We start from the raw sequence: 14,108 nt of genomic DNA, 5'->3' as shown, positions 1-14,108 counted from the left end.
TACAATATGTATGCATGTATGTTCGTATATTTTCTGCATTAAATCTAGATGAACCAAAGCGACAAACTGAATCTGTTATATGTAAGTCACAGACCAGCTTATTAGCACTTCCCTTAAAATATTCAGTATACACAAGCAATGTATCAGCAAAAACGCTTCTTTCATAGATTATTATGCATGTGCGTAAATTCGTCTTTACTGCCATTTAATCTCTCACAATGATATGAGAGGGACATCATTTGGTTTAAGTATGTCTTACATACAATGAAACGGACTGGCAAACGTCGAGACATCAAATGCAGATGTTCAAGCTGTGATGTGTTTTTGTGCATTGACTGTTTTGAGGCCTACCATAAAGACTTGTTCCAAGGACAATAATGCTTTATGCACTAGTTGTGTTGTACAAATGGTACCGTATACCATTCTTGTCAGTTGTTGGGCACAATGTGTGAAGCCCGCGCTATACTGCTGGAATATAGCTAAAATTGCTGTAAAACTAAATTCACTCATTCTTTTCAATTGTTGCATTTCAGTCGTTATTCTTTTACATGTCCAAAATACTAAGACATGTGTGTTCACCATCTGAGAATGAATACACTCATCATAGTGTCAGTCTACTGCCATATGTCTTATGTGTTTCTTTCATACATCATTACAGTAACTGATGTTATGTTTACAATACACAAATTGTTGCATGATAGTTGATACAGCCGTAACACAACATAGCCATTGGTCAACGATAAAGCCAATAATCAATCTCTACCCTATCACTTTGAGTGTCCAAACGTGTTCTTCAGAAATTTAGGCCTTCCTTGCCCTTCCTATGTGACAGGTTCTCACGATACCATTGGTCAAAGTATCAGCCAGTATAATGAGTAACTGAGATATAATGCGTTACATTCGGGATATTTTATCCCTTCACATGATGGGAAGCTTTGTTTAGCATCGAGTAATGATAAATGTATCATGCAGTATGTATGTGTGTGAATGGTGATGTATGTTTGCAGCTTTAAGTTAAGATGAACAAAGTGACAAACTATAAATCTCTATATGTTCCATGTTACTTACACACCTATTGATACTTTCCTTGAAATAGTCAGGAAGCACGAACAATGTATTGGCTAAAAATCTAGATGATTATAATCCAAGCCCCTCCCCTCCCCCCCCCCCCCCTTTTTAAACTCTATTGTGAATAAAATATTATAATTCAGTATATACGATGAGAGAGACAGGAGGAATTTGTATATTTGTTCATCTCGTACATACAAAGACCGCGTAGGTGTTGATAAAAATACAGCACACACTGGCAAAGGGGTATGAGAGACACAGGTAATAAATTATGTGAAATGCTGTAATATATGTATTCACATCTGCCTCTTTCCCATTTACATCTTTACGACACAATTAAATATTCAGTACTTGTTTGTGAGACTAGACAGTTTCCTGTCATATCCGAGACCTGCCAGGGAAATCAGGCATGATTAGCACTAATTAGCCTCGTCGCAGCAATCAGGCAGTCAGCGAGGGGTGCCAGGTGTTGGGCAGTGGAGCGGCTCCAGGGCTTAATGAGTTAAGAGACTGTCATCAATCATGACCAACAAAAACATTAAAATGGACACCAAATTCAGAATACTACAAACATATGTGTGGTCAGTTCTTAAATACGGTTGTGAGTGCTGGACAATACCCAACAGCACGAGGAAGAGACTGGAGGCAACTGAAATTTGGTTCCTGAGAAGGATTTTCAAAATATCCTGGACTGAAAAGAAATCGAATCAAGAGGTCCTGGAAATGGCAAATACAGAAAGATCACTTGTAAAAACAAAACAAACAAGACAGATGAGATTCATGGGCCATGTCTACAGAAAAGGTGGAATCGAACAGCAGAAGAAGCAGAGGACGGGATTCAATGGAACAATGGATTCATGAATGCCTCGAGTGAGAGAGATGGATGGAGAGCCATGGCCGTCAATGTGTGTTCCAGGCAGGACACCACATGATGATGATGATGATTGATGCAATAAAAGACTTATTATCCCTTACAATGTGCCTGAAATCGATACTTGAATCTTTGAGGCAAACAGTTTCCAAACACAGAACACTTGCCATATATGGAATGTAAACAGTTGCTCCATACATTGAAAACTGTTGTATGCTGTGTTGTAGGTGTTTGCTGATCTGGTTTCAATCACAAGTGGTGAGTTTGCGAAAATGAAGCAGGTACAGATCCATGCTCATGCTGTTGATCACTGGATTGTCTGGTCCAGACTCAATTATTTACAGACTTATTTACATATAGCTTGAATATTGCTGAGTGCAGCGTAAAACCAAACTTACTCACTCTATGTATTTGTAAACATTCGCCGCAGTTTTGTCTAGGACTGAGTTTTGTCGGCAAAGGCACTTTAAGTTGTTCATGAAGAGCACTCCAAGAGACATGACGTTCATAAATAGGCGTGCGTGCGTGCGTGCGTGAGAGTCCATTTAATGCACTGTTTAAAGGTCACATGCAACGTAAAACACAACTTTGCAGATTCTGATACCTTTTGGTATGCACTTACTGAAACAAATCATCAAAAATGCCAATTCAACCTATAAAGTTGAAAAAAAGCAATGAAAAAAAGCCTGCGAAATTGCAATTCACTAAATTTCCCCCAGCACTGGAGGAAAAAGTGGTTTCAACAGCTGTGCTGCGCTGTGCCCATATCGCATACGCAGTGAATAGGTTCGCGGAGCTTGAAACAGTATGCCTGCCTGGAATATGAGGTTGTGAGCAGTAGTCTAACCTTGGATGTTTACACAAACAAGTAAATAATCTATTTGTTACTTAAATAAAACGTGTTGACTGTGGTAAGCAGCCTCTGTGACAGAGAAAGCTCATTGTCTGGTTTATTGACACCTATATGTCTGCCTGCCTGTCTGCTAAAGACAATATGCAGTACACAGCTTCAATCACTGACCACATGCAATTTGAACTTAACACCTATGAGGCTATATGCCATAAACAAAATATATTTATTTACTCGTGCACCTGACTCCTGTCTCTCCCACATTATGTAATTAGGCAGGTGTGATACTTGTACACATGACACGTTTTTATGTCTGTGGGTGGCACACAAACTACATCCATTTTTCTCGGATGACTGGATCTGACGGAAACGGGTGCAAAATCTTGTCAGTTTCAACCCCTGTTTTCGTACTTGGACGAATGACAGTTTCCAGCCACGCAGTAGTTCACCATCTCTGCTGAAATGATTTTTGATTGGATCAAATGCAAATTCAGAGAACATGTATTTACAAAACCCAACATCTCTACATACATTCTTTATGGATAACAACTTTCTCTAGTGTATATGATTTTGTTTGACAACAGTATATGAATCCATACTGAAAAGACGTATCAAGTACAATAAAAGAAGTTGTTATCCAAAAGAGTGTTACTTTCTTGTGACTCACCATACTTCTAAAATGCCCATCAAACAGATCATCTTTCTGTACACACAATGAGCCCTCAGCATAACAGCACATGAACCAGCCAATCAGGAGCCATCGTTACACTTGTGAGTGCACATCCACCCGCTATGACTGGGTTCTGTCTGCTGAGGGCTTCATTTCAAGAGAAGTAACCCCAAGTACAAAATATTGCACTTTTGAATCGCAATTGTATGCTTACAATTTTGTTTATTTGTTTTTTGTACAAGCAGCAATGTATATTATATGTCATGAATAAGTGATAATTGTTTTTTAATTATGTATGTGATTTTTTGGTTGCATGTGACTTTTAAGTAATTCATTCAAACATTTTAATTTGATATTGTAATCTACATACATATTTGATGGGTAGCTTCCTTGAGGGGTTATAGTATGTTAAGAAATTATTTGTAGTTTAAAGATTGTAATTTTGTTTGTTTTTTTCACTCATGCTCTCACCTTAAATGTTTAAATGTGAATATTAGTAGAACATAACTTTTACAGTTATTGTTTTGTCAAATCACCATGCGCAGCATAAAAAGGCTTTAATGCATCAGGGCATACTACTGATCAAAGAAGTTAGAAAGTCATGTTGCTTGCTTTCCCATCATTGGACCACCTCTTCTTCCATTTCATTTAATTTGTCAGATTTTTCTTATTGACACTTTCCTTCATAAGTCCTCAAACATTTTCTTTTGATTCAGGTGAGGGCTATAGCTTGGCCAATCTGATAGTGTCCTATTTGGGGTCCGAGACCAGGCCTGTAAATGCTTTGAACAATGTTTTCGGTTGTTGTCCTGCTGGAAAATCCAAACATTTCCATAGAACAGATGGAAGTAAATGTGCCTGGAGAATATCTGTGTACCACTCATATTCCCTTCAAATACACAGGGGGGCATTGCCCCTAACACAGATGTGCCACCCCACTTATTAAATTTTGGACTGTACTTTGGGTGCTGATATAATGGTTTTTCAGTTTGCTTGGTCCAGTATTTCAGTGTATTTTTAAACAGATACATAGATTTTTCTTCTGAGAAAATCTCATCGTCCCTGTTAAAGTTTCTATGCTGTAAGCACCTGTTCAACCTTTGCTCCTTTCGTTCAGGTTCCATGATTGGTGATGAAATTCCTTGACTTTTCTGCCAACCCATTGCATGTAACTCAGTTCTGATTGCCTCCTTACAGATAAGTCATATCCAGCCTTAAGTTTTCTAAACTCTTTCATTTGATTTTAGAAACCAAAATACCATGCTGCTTTCTGTCACTGACAGTAAATTTTCTGGGCCTACCTGTGCCTCCCTGGTGCTCAGTGACATATCCTTTTGCAATATATTTCAAAACACTGGGCAAAGGTGTGCCTGTTCTACTTCATTTTAGCTGATCTGATGCCTTTGTTGTAATACTCTCAAATCAACGTCCTCTTCTCAAAATAATACGTACTGAGGATCTCTGAAAATGTCCTCTGCTAGCAGTAATAAAGAGGCATTACTCTTCACAAACTGATGAAAAAGGATAAACAGAGTTGTCTCTCTTGAATGAAATGAAGCGCTTGATAGCTGGAAATCCAGTTAAACATATTCCAAAAATTCTTGATAATTTCTGGTAATACTATAGTATTATTGAAAGAAATGCATTATTTATTTTTAGGGAAGTTTGTTAAATATGAAATAGTACCTATAAACACTGTCATCTCCTCAACTGGAAGCAATAGTAAGGACTTCAGTCTTGGCATAATGTCAGAGTACTTTTGAAACATGTGCAGAAATTCTGTACTAATGTCTTTGCTGCATCAAGTGATAACAGATGACGAATTTGACTAATACATCTGATATGATAAAAACAGGTCTTTCACAAGCTGTCAACTTGATAATCTATGTCAAAATAGACACCTTCAGAAAGTGATAAATACATGTATTTCTTTTTATATTATATACACACATTAAGAAGAACTGTGTTCATCAGTGAATTTTGGCAACATGCATGGTTTTTATACACATTTAATGTTTCACTCGTCTTGTCTTCTACAATAAAATAAATTTATATAAACCAAAACTGTTAAAACTATTTCTGCTTGAAGAACACCATAAAATCTAACCCAACTGTCTCCATCTTTTCAGAAACCATATAGCTATTTTCTGATCATTCTGTATAAAAGCAGTAATATATTTTCATCTTTCATTGTGTTATTGAGAGGAATAGTTCAGGTAATAGTGAACACAAAAAGTCCTATGTTTACAATATATCTATTTGTTTTGCAATTGTTCTGATTAACATTAGTTATGATCATGTCCAGCAAATGCATGTGTTGTCCAAATTAAGATATACAGCAAAAAACATAATTTGATTATCTGTTCAGGTCATTATTCAAGTGGTAAAACCAGTCATTTCATGCTCTGCCTAAAAAGCATCAAAATCTGACTATTAAACTGAGATTTTTGCATATTTGAACAAAAAAGCATTAGGAGAGATGTATACTAATCAGCATACCAGTGTCATTGTACACTGACTTTTGTTATTGAACAAGCCATGACATCATTTAGAACAAGCCATGACATCATTTATTATGGTGTGTTTTGATCAGTAATTTCATGACGTCAGAAAACAATTGGCGTCACCTGGGTTAAAGACTTAAGCTTCAGTAAGTAAATGGAAAGATGGTGTCATTAAAAGTTTGGGTTTGGACAAAGTTAGTAGCACTTTGAAATGGATACGATGATTCCTTGTTATAGGTGCTCTTAATGTGTGATGGTTGTGAGAAATGTTCTGATATAGACAAAGTTGTAGCATAAAAGTGGAAGCATTACTTTGAGGATTGTTTTTGACTGGGATGTCATATTGTTGACATGAGAGCAGTCTAGTTTGACCCTCTCGTTATCCCCCTGACATGTAATGCGGGGGGACACTTCGTCTGTCTGTCCGTCTGTCCACCAAACGTCCGTAATCATTTTGTTTCCAGAGCATAACTGGGAAACCGTTCAGTATTTTTAGACCAAACTTGATAGATGTAATAATTTCAACCTATAGTTGTGCCTTTTGTTATTTTCACAGTTTTGACATGTTTAATTTTTTTTTTTTTTTTTGCATGGAATATTTTGGTGTTAGTCTAATGGTGGGGTGGGCTTCGTTTCTGGAGCAGAACTGAAAAACATGCAATATTTTTGTGCAGAACTTGGTAGATATATCAATCAGAAACTAAAGTGATGCCTTTTGCTATATACAGGTTTTTGTGATTTATTATTTTCTTGGTTTCCATGGAAATGTTTCTGACATATTCTCAAACGTGAGAGGTGTGTTTCCTTTCCGGAGCAGAACTCGAAAACCGTTCTATGTTTTTCTGCAAAACTTGGTAGATATATCAATCAGAACATGAAGTGGTGCCTTTTGCTACTTATAGGTTTAGGTGATATATTATTTTCTCGTTTTCCATGGAAGCGTTTCGGACTTTGTCTCAAAAGTGAGAGGTGTGTTTCGTTTCCGGAGCACAACTGAAAACCTTTGTAATATCTGTCAGCAAAAGTTGGTAGATATGTGTGGCAGACCCCAAAGTGGTGCCTTTTACTATTTACAGGTTTTTGTGATTTATTATTTTCTTGGTTTCCATGGAAGCCTTTCAGACTTAGTCTCAAAATGGAGGGATGGGCTTCATTTCCGGAGCACAAGTCAAAAACTTCTAAATATCTTTCTGCAATACTTGGCAGATATGTAGGGGAGACCCTTAAGTGGTGCCTTTTGCTATTTACATTTTTTTGTGATTTATCATTTTCCCAGTTTCCATGGAAACGATTCTGACTTAGTCTCAAAATGGAGGGATGGGCTTCATTTCCGGAGCACACCTTGAAAACTATTTCTTGTCTTACAGCAAAACTTGGAAGATTTTTGAGGCTGACCACAAAGTGGTGCCTTTTGCTATTTAAAATGTTTTGGCATTTTTTTTTTCCTGGTTTCCATTGAAACAATTCAGACTTGGTCTCAAAATGGAAGGATAGGCTTTGTTTCCAGAGCACAGGCTTGGGGGATATGTCATCTTCTGATGACTCTTGTGTACTTTTTGTGTATTGTCCAGTTTGGATATATTTGACATAATATACCATTCAGTATCATCCTATGTTTGACATATCATACCATTCAGTATTGTCTTGTTTTGATATATTTGACATATCATACCATTCAGTATTGTCTTGTATAGACATATTTGACAGATCATACCATAAAGTATTGTCCTGTTTGGATGTATTTGATATATCATACCATACAATATTATCCTGTTTGACCTGCTAAGGTCCCGGGTAGAATATCCCTTTAGCTATCCATGCTTGCCATAAAAGGCAACTATGCTTGTTGCAAGAGGCGACTAACAAGATCGGGATGTCAGGCTCGCTGTCTTGGTTGACACATTGATTGATTGCTCATGTTGTTGAGCATTGGATTGTCTGGTCCAGACTTGATTATTCACAGACTGCCACCATTTAGCTGGAATATTGTTGAGTGTGGCATAAAACTAAATTCACTCACTCACTCATCCTGTCTGGATATATTTGACATATCATACTATAAAGTATTCTTTGTTTCAGAAAAAAAATCCAAAGAGGCTGAGCAAAAGATGCGTGAATTAGCCCGCAAGGCTCGTGAAGAATACAGGGAATCATTGAGGAAGACAAATCAGCTCTTACTGGCAGCAAGAGCATTTTCAGAAAGTGGTAAAGCAGTCAGTCACACTGAAAGACCACCTGTACCACCAAAGTAAATGCAACCTTTTCTTGTCCTAGAAATAGCAAATTCCTGCCTGTGTATGATCACATTAACATGGTTTTCTGTGTTATAGTTTTAATTTTCCAGTGGAAATGACACCGTGTTCACATTTCCAGAAGACTAAGTTACAGAAGTGAAAAAGAATAGTTAGAGCCATAGCTGTTCCACTCCACTGTGGTGTCTCGTGGGTATTCACCCAGGATTTGCATAAGGCTTTTTCAAGTTGCTGTCGTCCTTGTCATCTGGACCATTTTCACCTTCCTGATAGCAATCACCACTCCCTAGACAATGAAGTCACCTGGTTTTCTAGGGCAAATTCATTGCTTCACAGTGCTGTAATGGTGCCTTCTGCTGTTCCTTTTACCACCTTGGAGTGGGCCCAACACTGACAGATTTGTTCTGCAGCTGATAGTTTCACATTTCAGACCTTTCCAGTCTGCTGTTTATTGTAAACACTAAACACTGGAAAATCATTAGAGTGTTTTATTTGTCAAATATAGTGCAGCTGCAGAGTATTTCACGTATTAATGGATCACACTAACCAATAACTTTGGATACAAAAGCATGAAAAAGTTATGAGACAAGTTCATATGTTTTCTAGGCAGTGTAGCAGGTAATGTTGACTAGTGTAAGTGACAAAGGTGAGTATAGTCTCCCAATAGACTGATCCATTCTGTCAATCAAAACTGGCACATGCGTCAATTTGGCCAATCAGCAGGCCAGGCATGCTTTGTGGATTTGTCAGACTTATTTCCAGGGTTAAACAATGCCTCTGAAGCGATGTTCTTCAAATTATGCCATTCACATCTACTACTTGTATATATTGCTGCGATTTGATGTGGATCCTTTACAAAACCAATACTCTTAAGACAAAACAAATTGAGGTGGATCAAGAAGTGCAATTGGCCTTACAATCAGTTAATGTCAACACCATCCTTCAAGAAACATACATCAGCTCGAAGTTGAGAATTTGCACAAATTTCCAAACTTTCACAAAATCATTACCAGTTAGATGACAACAAGCAGCAGTTTAAGACTTCACATAATAAACATGGATAATTCTTGTAACTGCAATATTGATTCTGCGTAATGTTTTTAGTCAGTACTGGACATTTAGTTGGTAGACCATAAAGCTAAAATGAGACGAGCGAAAAAGCGGTGACAGACTGTAAAGAAATCTGTGCGTGATCTGATTTCAGTTAGTGTCAACCAAAATAGCAAAATGTGTGGATTGATATAATTATTGTCATTTCTCGTAGATATTCTTAAATTTGTCACACATTTTAGAATGTTTTCATATTTTAAAAGCACAGTCTGAAGGCCTACTCTGTTCAGTATCTGTAATTTAGTGCAAAATATTTGAGGAGTAAGAACACCTTTTTATTCAAACAGACTGTGTCAGCAGATGCCTATCACGCAATATCCAAAATATCAAAGTTATTTCAATAGAGTGTCAATAACACCATGTCTTAAATATTTGGGAATTTCTCTAAAGACATGGGACTTTGTGGAAATGAATTACCATACTCTGTGTGGATCTAGATGAAAACTATGCAAGAAGAATAGTGACTTTCTTAACATTGGACGGAATGAAGGAAGATTGTATGTAACTGAGAGAACATTTTTTGTTTTGTATTTTTGTTACAACATAATTCTTTTACACGTATGGGAGGTATTTTAGGAGTAATACAGTAATCAAAACTGTCATTATAATTAATTCACTGGAAATAATAGCAAAATATTTTTGTTAAGAATTTTGTGTGAATGTAGAAAGGTAATAAAATGAATCATAAACTAATCAGTTATAAATAATTATACTTACTTGACAGATGCAATAGATTCATGTGGTTTTAAAGCAGAGCTAAGCATTCAAGACCTATATACTCATCATGAGAGATCCATCACTTTGTACTGAATTAGTTTCTTAACTCCTGCTTTCCTTCTTTAAGATATCTTTTTAAAAAAAAATAATATATATACTAAAATTTTGATACCAGTATCATAACACATAAAAAGTTATTTCAACATTCAGAGAATTTGAAAAAACAAATGATACCCTGTTCACGCCCTGGTACAGTATTATGCAGTCTGGGAAACTGCTAAGTTGACTGTTCACGTCACTGGAATAAATATTGAAACATGTATTTAACTCAAATTTGATGTAATACTTTTTAGAAATCACCACCTTTTGAGGAGGTGACCAATGTTTGACGACTGCGCCAAAGTTGTGTTAATCAAGATGTTGGTTTTGGGACAAATTGTGTGTTTTCTAAACTTTTGTTATGACTTTTAGCAAATTTTGGAACAACTTTATTAGTTTTTTTTATGACACTAGTAGGTATGTCAGAATAGGAAATAGATCAGAATTAGTGTTTTGTCCTCCAGGGATGTGGTCTCAAATCTAATAAACAAAGATTACCATTGTTTAAGAAGCAATAATGTCCATATGTAAATTTTATTGACAAAATGCTTTGAACTTTGTAAGTATTCTTTGTATCTCAGGTACATTAGTAATTAGCAGTTAAATATCAGTGAAGAAAGTGAAGTTTATTTTATTTAGTTTACTTCTGTATCAAACCTATCAATTGGTTGGATAACTGTGCATCCTCTGATCAAAGAATTTCCATCACAGGTTTCCTGTTTCTGAAAGATGGGTAAGTGTACTGGTGCAGACTATCTGGGATTTGTGGTATGGTGGTGTGACATACCTGGACATAAATGCTGGCAGTTCATGAAGTCCAGAATTGTGGAAGTTTGTAAATTAGGATTCTACAACAAAGTACATGTAGAAAAATACATAAGGAAGGATGATTAAACAAAAATGCATTTCCATATCTTCAGCCAGTGTGTCATATTGGAGCGAGTACAAATTTTGATGAGAAAAATTGTTCTGAGAATTGCTGCATATTAGGTGCTGAATATTCTGGGTATGTCCGGGTACATCCATGGAAACATACAGTATACAAGCCAAATTACCTCTTCCAAAATAAGATCAAATATAGGTTATAACGCCGTGATTGTTTTGTGATTTTGTTCAGATAATATACATAAACAAATAAAGTGCACAAAGTAGAGGATGGGAAGTATGTTTTTACATTACTGATTTAACATCTGATTAAGAAACCACATGCAGCTTTGACAATCTATTTATAGATATCAAAATGATCTACAACGTGAACATGTGGTTGTGTTCACTGTGTTTGTAAAATTATGATGGGGATTTTGGAGGAAAAACATAATTCAGTTACTGTTCCTCTTCTAGTATCTTAGACAGACGTGAATGGTGAGATAGATTTGGTTCGAAAGAAAATACTCTCCCCACTCTCACACAGCAGATGGCGGGGATGAGTTTTCATCAGGCATATAACTTCATTTCACTCGCCAATTACAATCTGTCAACTAAGTTCTATTAAAAATAAAATATGAAGAATTTTCATCTTTGAATAACACTCACAAACAATGAATACCAAAGTACCACAAGCAAAATTCATCCACCCCGTTCGCAATAATGAACGTTTTGCTGGTTGCAACGCCCTTGTGATTAGTCAGTGGTTGTCCCCACTAACATTAACAACGAAGTGGATGGGGCTTATCAGGACAGACTGGATCGGTCTATTATTTCACTTGAAGAAACAACATTGCAGATAGCTATCTCATCATGTTTATGAGTTATTTATTATTTGACTTAATTTATGTCACTGTTTACATTTTGAAAACAAAATGACAAAACATAATGATGATAGCTCCTCATGACACATTCTGGAAGTTGGTGAGGCAAAAATGAAACATACAGCTTTATGGATTACAACTTTTTATTTATTACGTACAGCGACATTTCAATGTTGATTCTGACATCATTATCAAGCTAAAAGTGATAACAATGCTTGATAGCTTGATAATGATGTACGAATCTTGAATATGTACCCTGAGAAAGTAACAGGTTTTCACTATAGCATGTCAAGAATGATAGGACCTTTCCTACAGCATCATGCCATGTGAGTACTAAATAAAATGTATTTGTATGATGTCACAGAAAGCACCTACCAAACAGATCATCTATAAAGAGATGGACCAACCGACCCTCTCGACCACCTGGTCGTGCATCAGTTGTGGCCTGGTTCCAGCAGGAGGAAAAGCCCCGTGGTGCAGGTCTTGGCTTGAATAACAGTGTAGCAACATGGTTCCATGGTCAGTACATACTTAGTCAGCACCAAAACTGGACAGGATCATAGGGATTAGATTTTTCCTTATCCTGACTCATGCTATTGACTTATCTTCCTTTCTTCTGAGGTAATGTAGAAACCTCTGTGCTATTGTTTTCTAATAAACAGTCTAAAAATAGCTCACCCCAAATGGACCTCTCCTGCCTCCATTGCCTGTGTCCCAAGTGATTATAGACTGCATGTCACTCCTTCCATTTTCGCCTTTCAGGATGGTTAGGTGGATTGCCTCTCATCCTTATACAAGCTACCAATCGGTTATTTCAGTCACCTATCCAAATTTAGTCTTGTATGTTCTTCCTATGGTAATTTTACTTTCTAACCATGGGTTATTATTATTATCAAAGTGCAGCCATTTAATTCTTAATCACCCACCTTGTATGCTTTTTATGTGATGAACATAATTGCAACTAAATATTTGGTGTAAAGTCCTTTGCCCAGTTAGGGGATTTAGAAATTACCAGTTGTTTACTGGTCTTAAAAGGTGAAAAAGGCAGGAACACAGGAGCACATAGACATCAGGGGTAGCCATGGAGCAGATTGGACTCAGACAGAATGTAATGCCCATAGACAGACCTGATTTACATGTCATCAAACTTCCTGGACTGTAAACAAATCGAGTACAAATGTAAAGCAGGAGAAGAATGGTGCATTATCACTACATATATTGACATATCACTCTACTGACTCTGAATTCCTTCTTTATTGCATTTAAAGGGGCACTGATGCGGAGCGAATAATGTTTCTCGCCAACGGTCTAATTACGAAACCAAACCGCAAATTGGTCAGCGCCCGCTCCTTCGACCGTGACGGACAAAGGAACTGGGCTCCTGTCCATATTAGCACAATTTCTTCGCCTAAACAGTCATCATATGCCATTTGTTAAAAATATCCATGGTATTCCTTGTCTGATCGTAACCAAATATCCCAGCAGTGTAGTTCTTTTCGGATGCTTGGATGGTATAGTTACTGATCCAATTTGATCCTATTTGTGTGTTTTTCACATCGATATTTAATCATGTTACATGAAAATATGATGTCTACAGGCACGTAGCAAGCCATTTGTTTCAGTATGGAAGATTGCAAAGCTTTACATATAGGCAGTTTTGAGTGTTGGTTCATCTGTGATAGCAAATATCATACGTCAATTTTGGTAGCTATGGTAGCTACAATGGTTTATTATTTATGATAATAAAAACACATGGTTGATTTATTTGAATTCGTAAACAAAAAACGATGACTTTGCCTTTGGTAGAGAAATCTGAAAATTTTCTTACGTAAAAACCCCTTATTTCACCTATTTACCCAAGTACACAGCAAATGCCTGTGTGTATTCCTTTTGTAACAAAATTCCGTTGGTATCTGCAAAACAGTTTCGGCCCATAAGTGTTTTCAGGCTGCATGCGACACAGAGATTACATCTTCCTTGCTGTAACTCGCGTTTAAACCTACACGTGTTATTTGTCATCCTTCTCTGGATGGTCAATTAACGAATTTACAACAGGTATAATTAGTAGTAACACCACTTCGGTTACTCAACAAAGGTTCCCATTTGGCATTTCTCCTGTCTGGAGTAAATACTCAACATTATAAATTAAGGTCTGTAATTGCAAATGTATTGTATGTTATGTAATATGTGCATGTAAGTGATGCAAGAGGGTTTATCAG

General features: G+C 36.7%; 1 protein-coding gene across 1 annotated transcript in view; it reads left to right on the top strand.

The window, feature by feature from the left end:
- LOC137283502 (SH2 domain-containing protein 4B-like) overlaps positions 1-14,108 on the top strand; it is a 267,928-nt gene that overhangs the window by 232,885 nt on the left and 20,935 nt on the right. The window contains exons 8-9 of the mRNA XM_067815036.1: positions 8,043-8,211; positions 12,254-12,408. Of these exons, the coding sequence (XP_067671137.1) occupies positions 8,043-8,211; positions 12,254-12,408 (324 nt within the window). The remainder of the gene's footprint in view (positions 1-8,042; positions 8,212-12,253; positions 12,409-14,108) is intronic.

The sequence above is a fragment of the Haliotis asinina genome, chromosome 5 (assembly GCF_037392515.1).
Source record: "Haliotis asinina isolate JCU_RB_2024 chromosome 5, JCU_Hal_asi_v2, whole genome shotgun sequence".
Lineage (NCBI taxonomy): Eukaryota > Metazoa > Mollusca > Gastropoda > Lepetellida > Haliotidae > Haliotis > Haliotis asinina.
The sequence above is the reverse complement of the archived record's forward strand: the minus strand, read 5'-3'. Positions and strand labels throughout refer to the sequence as shown.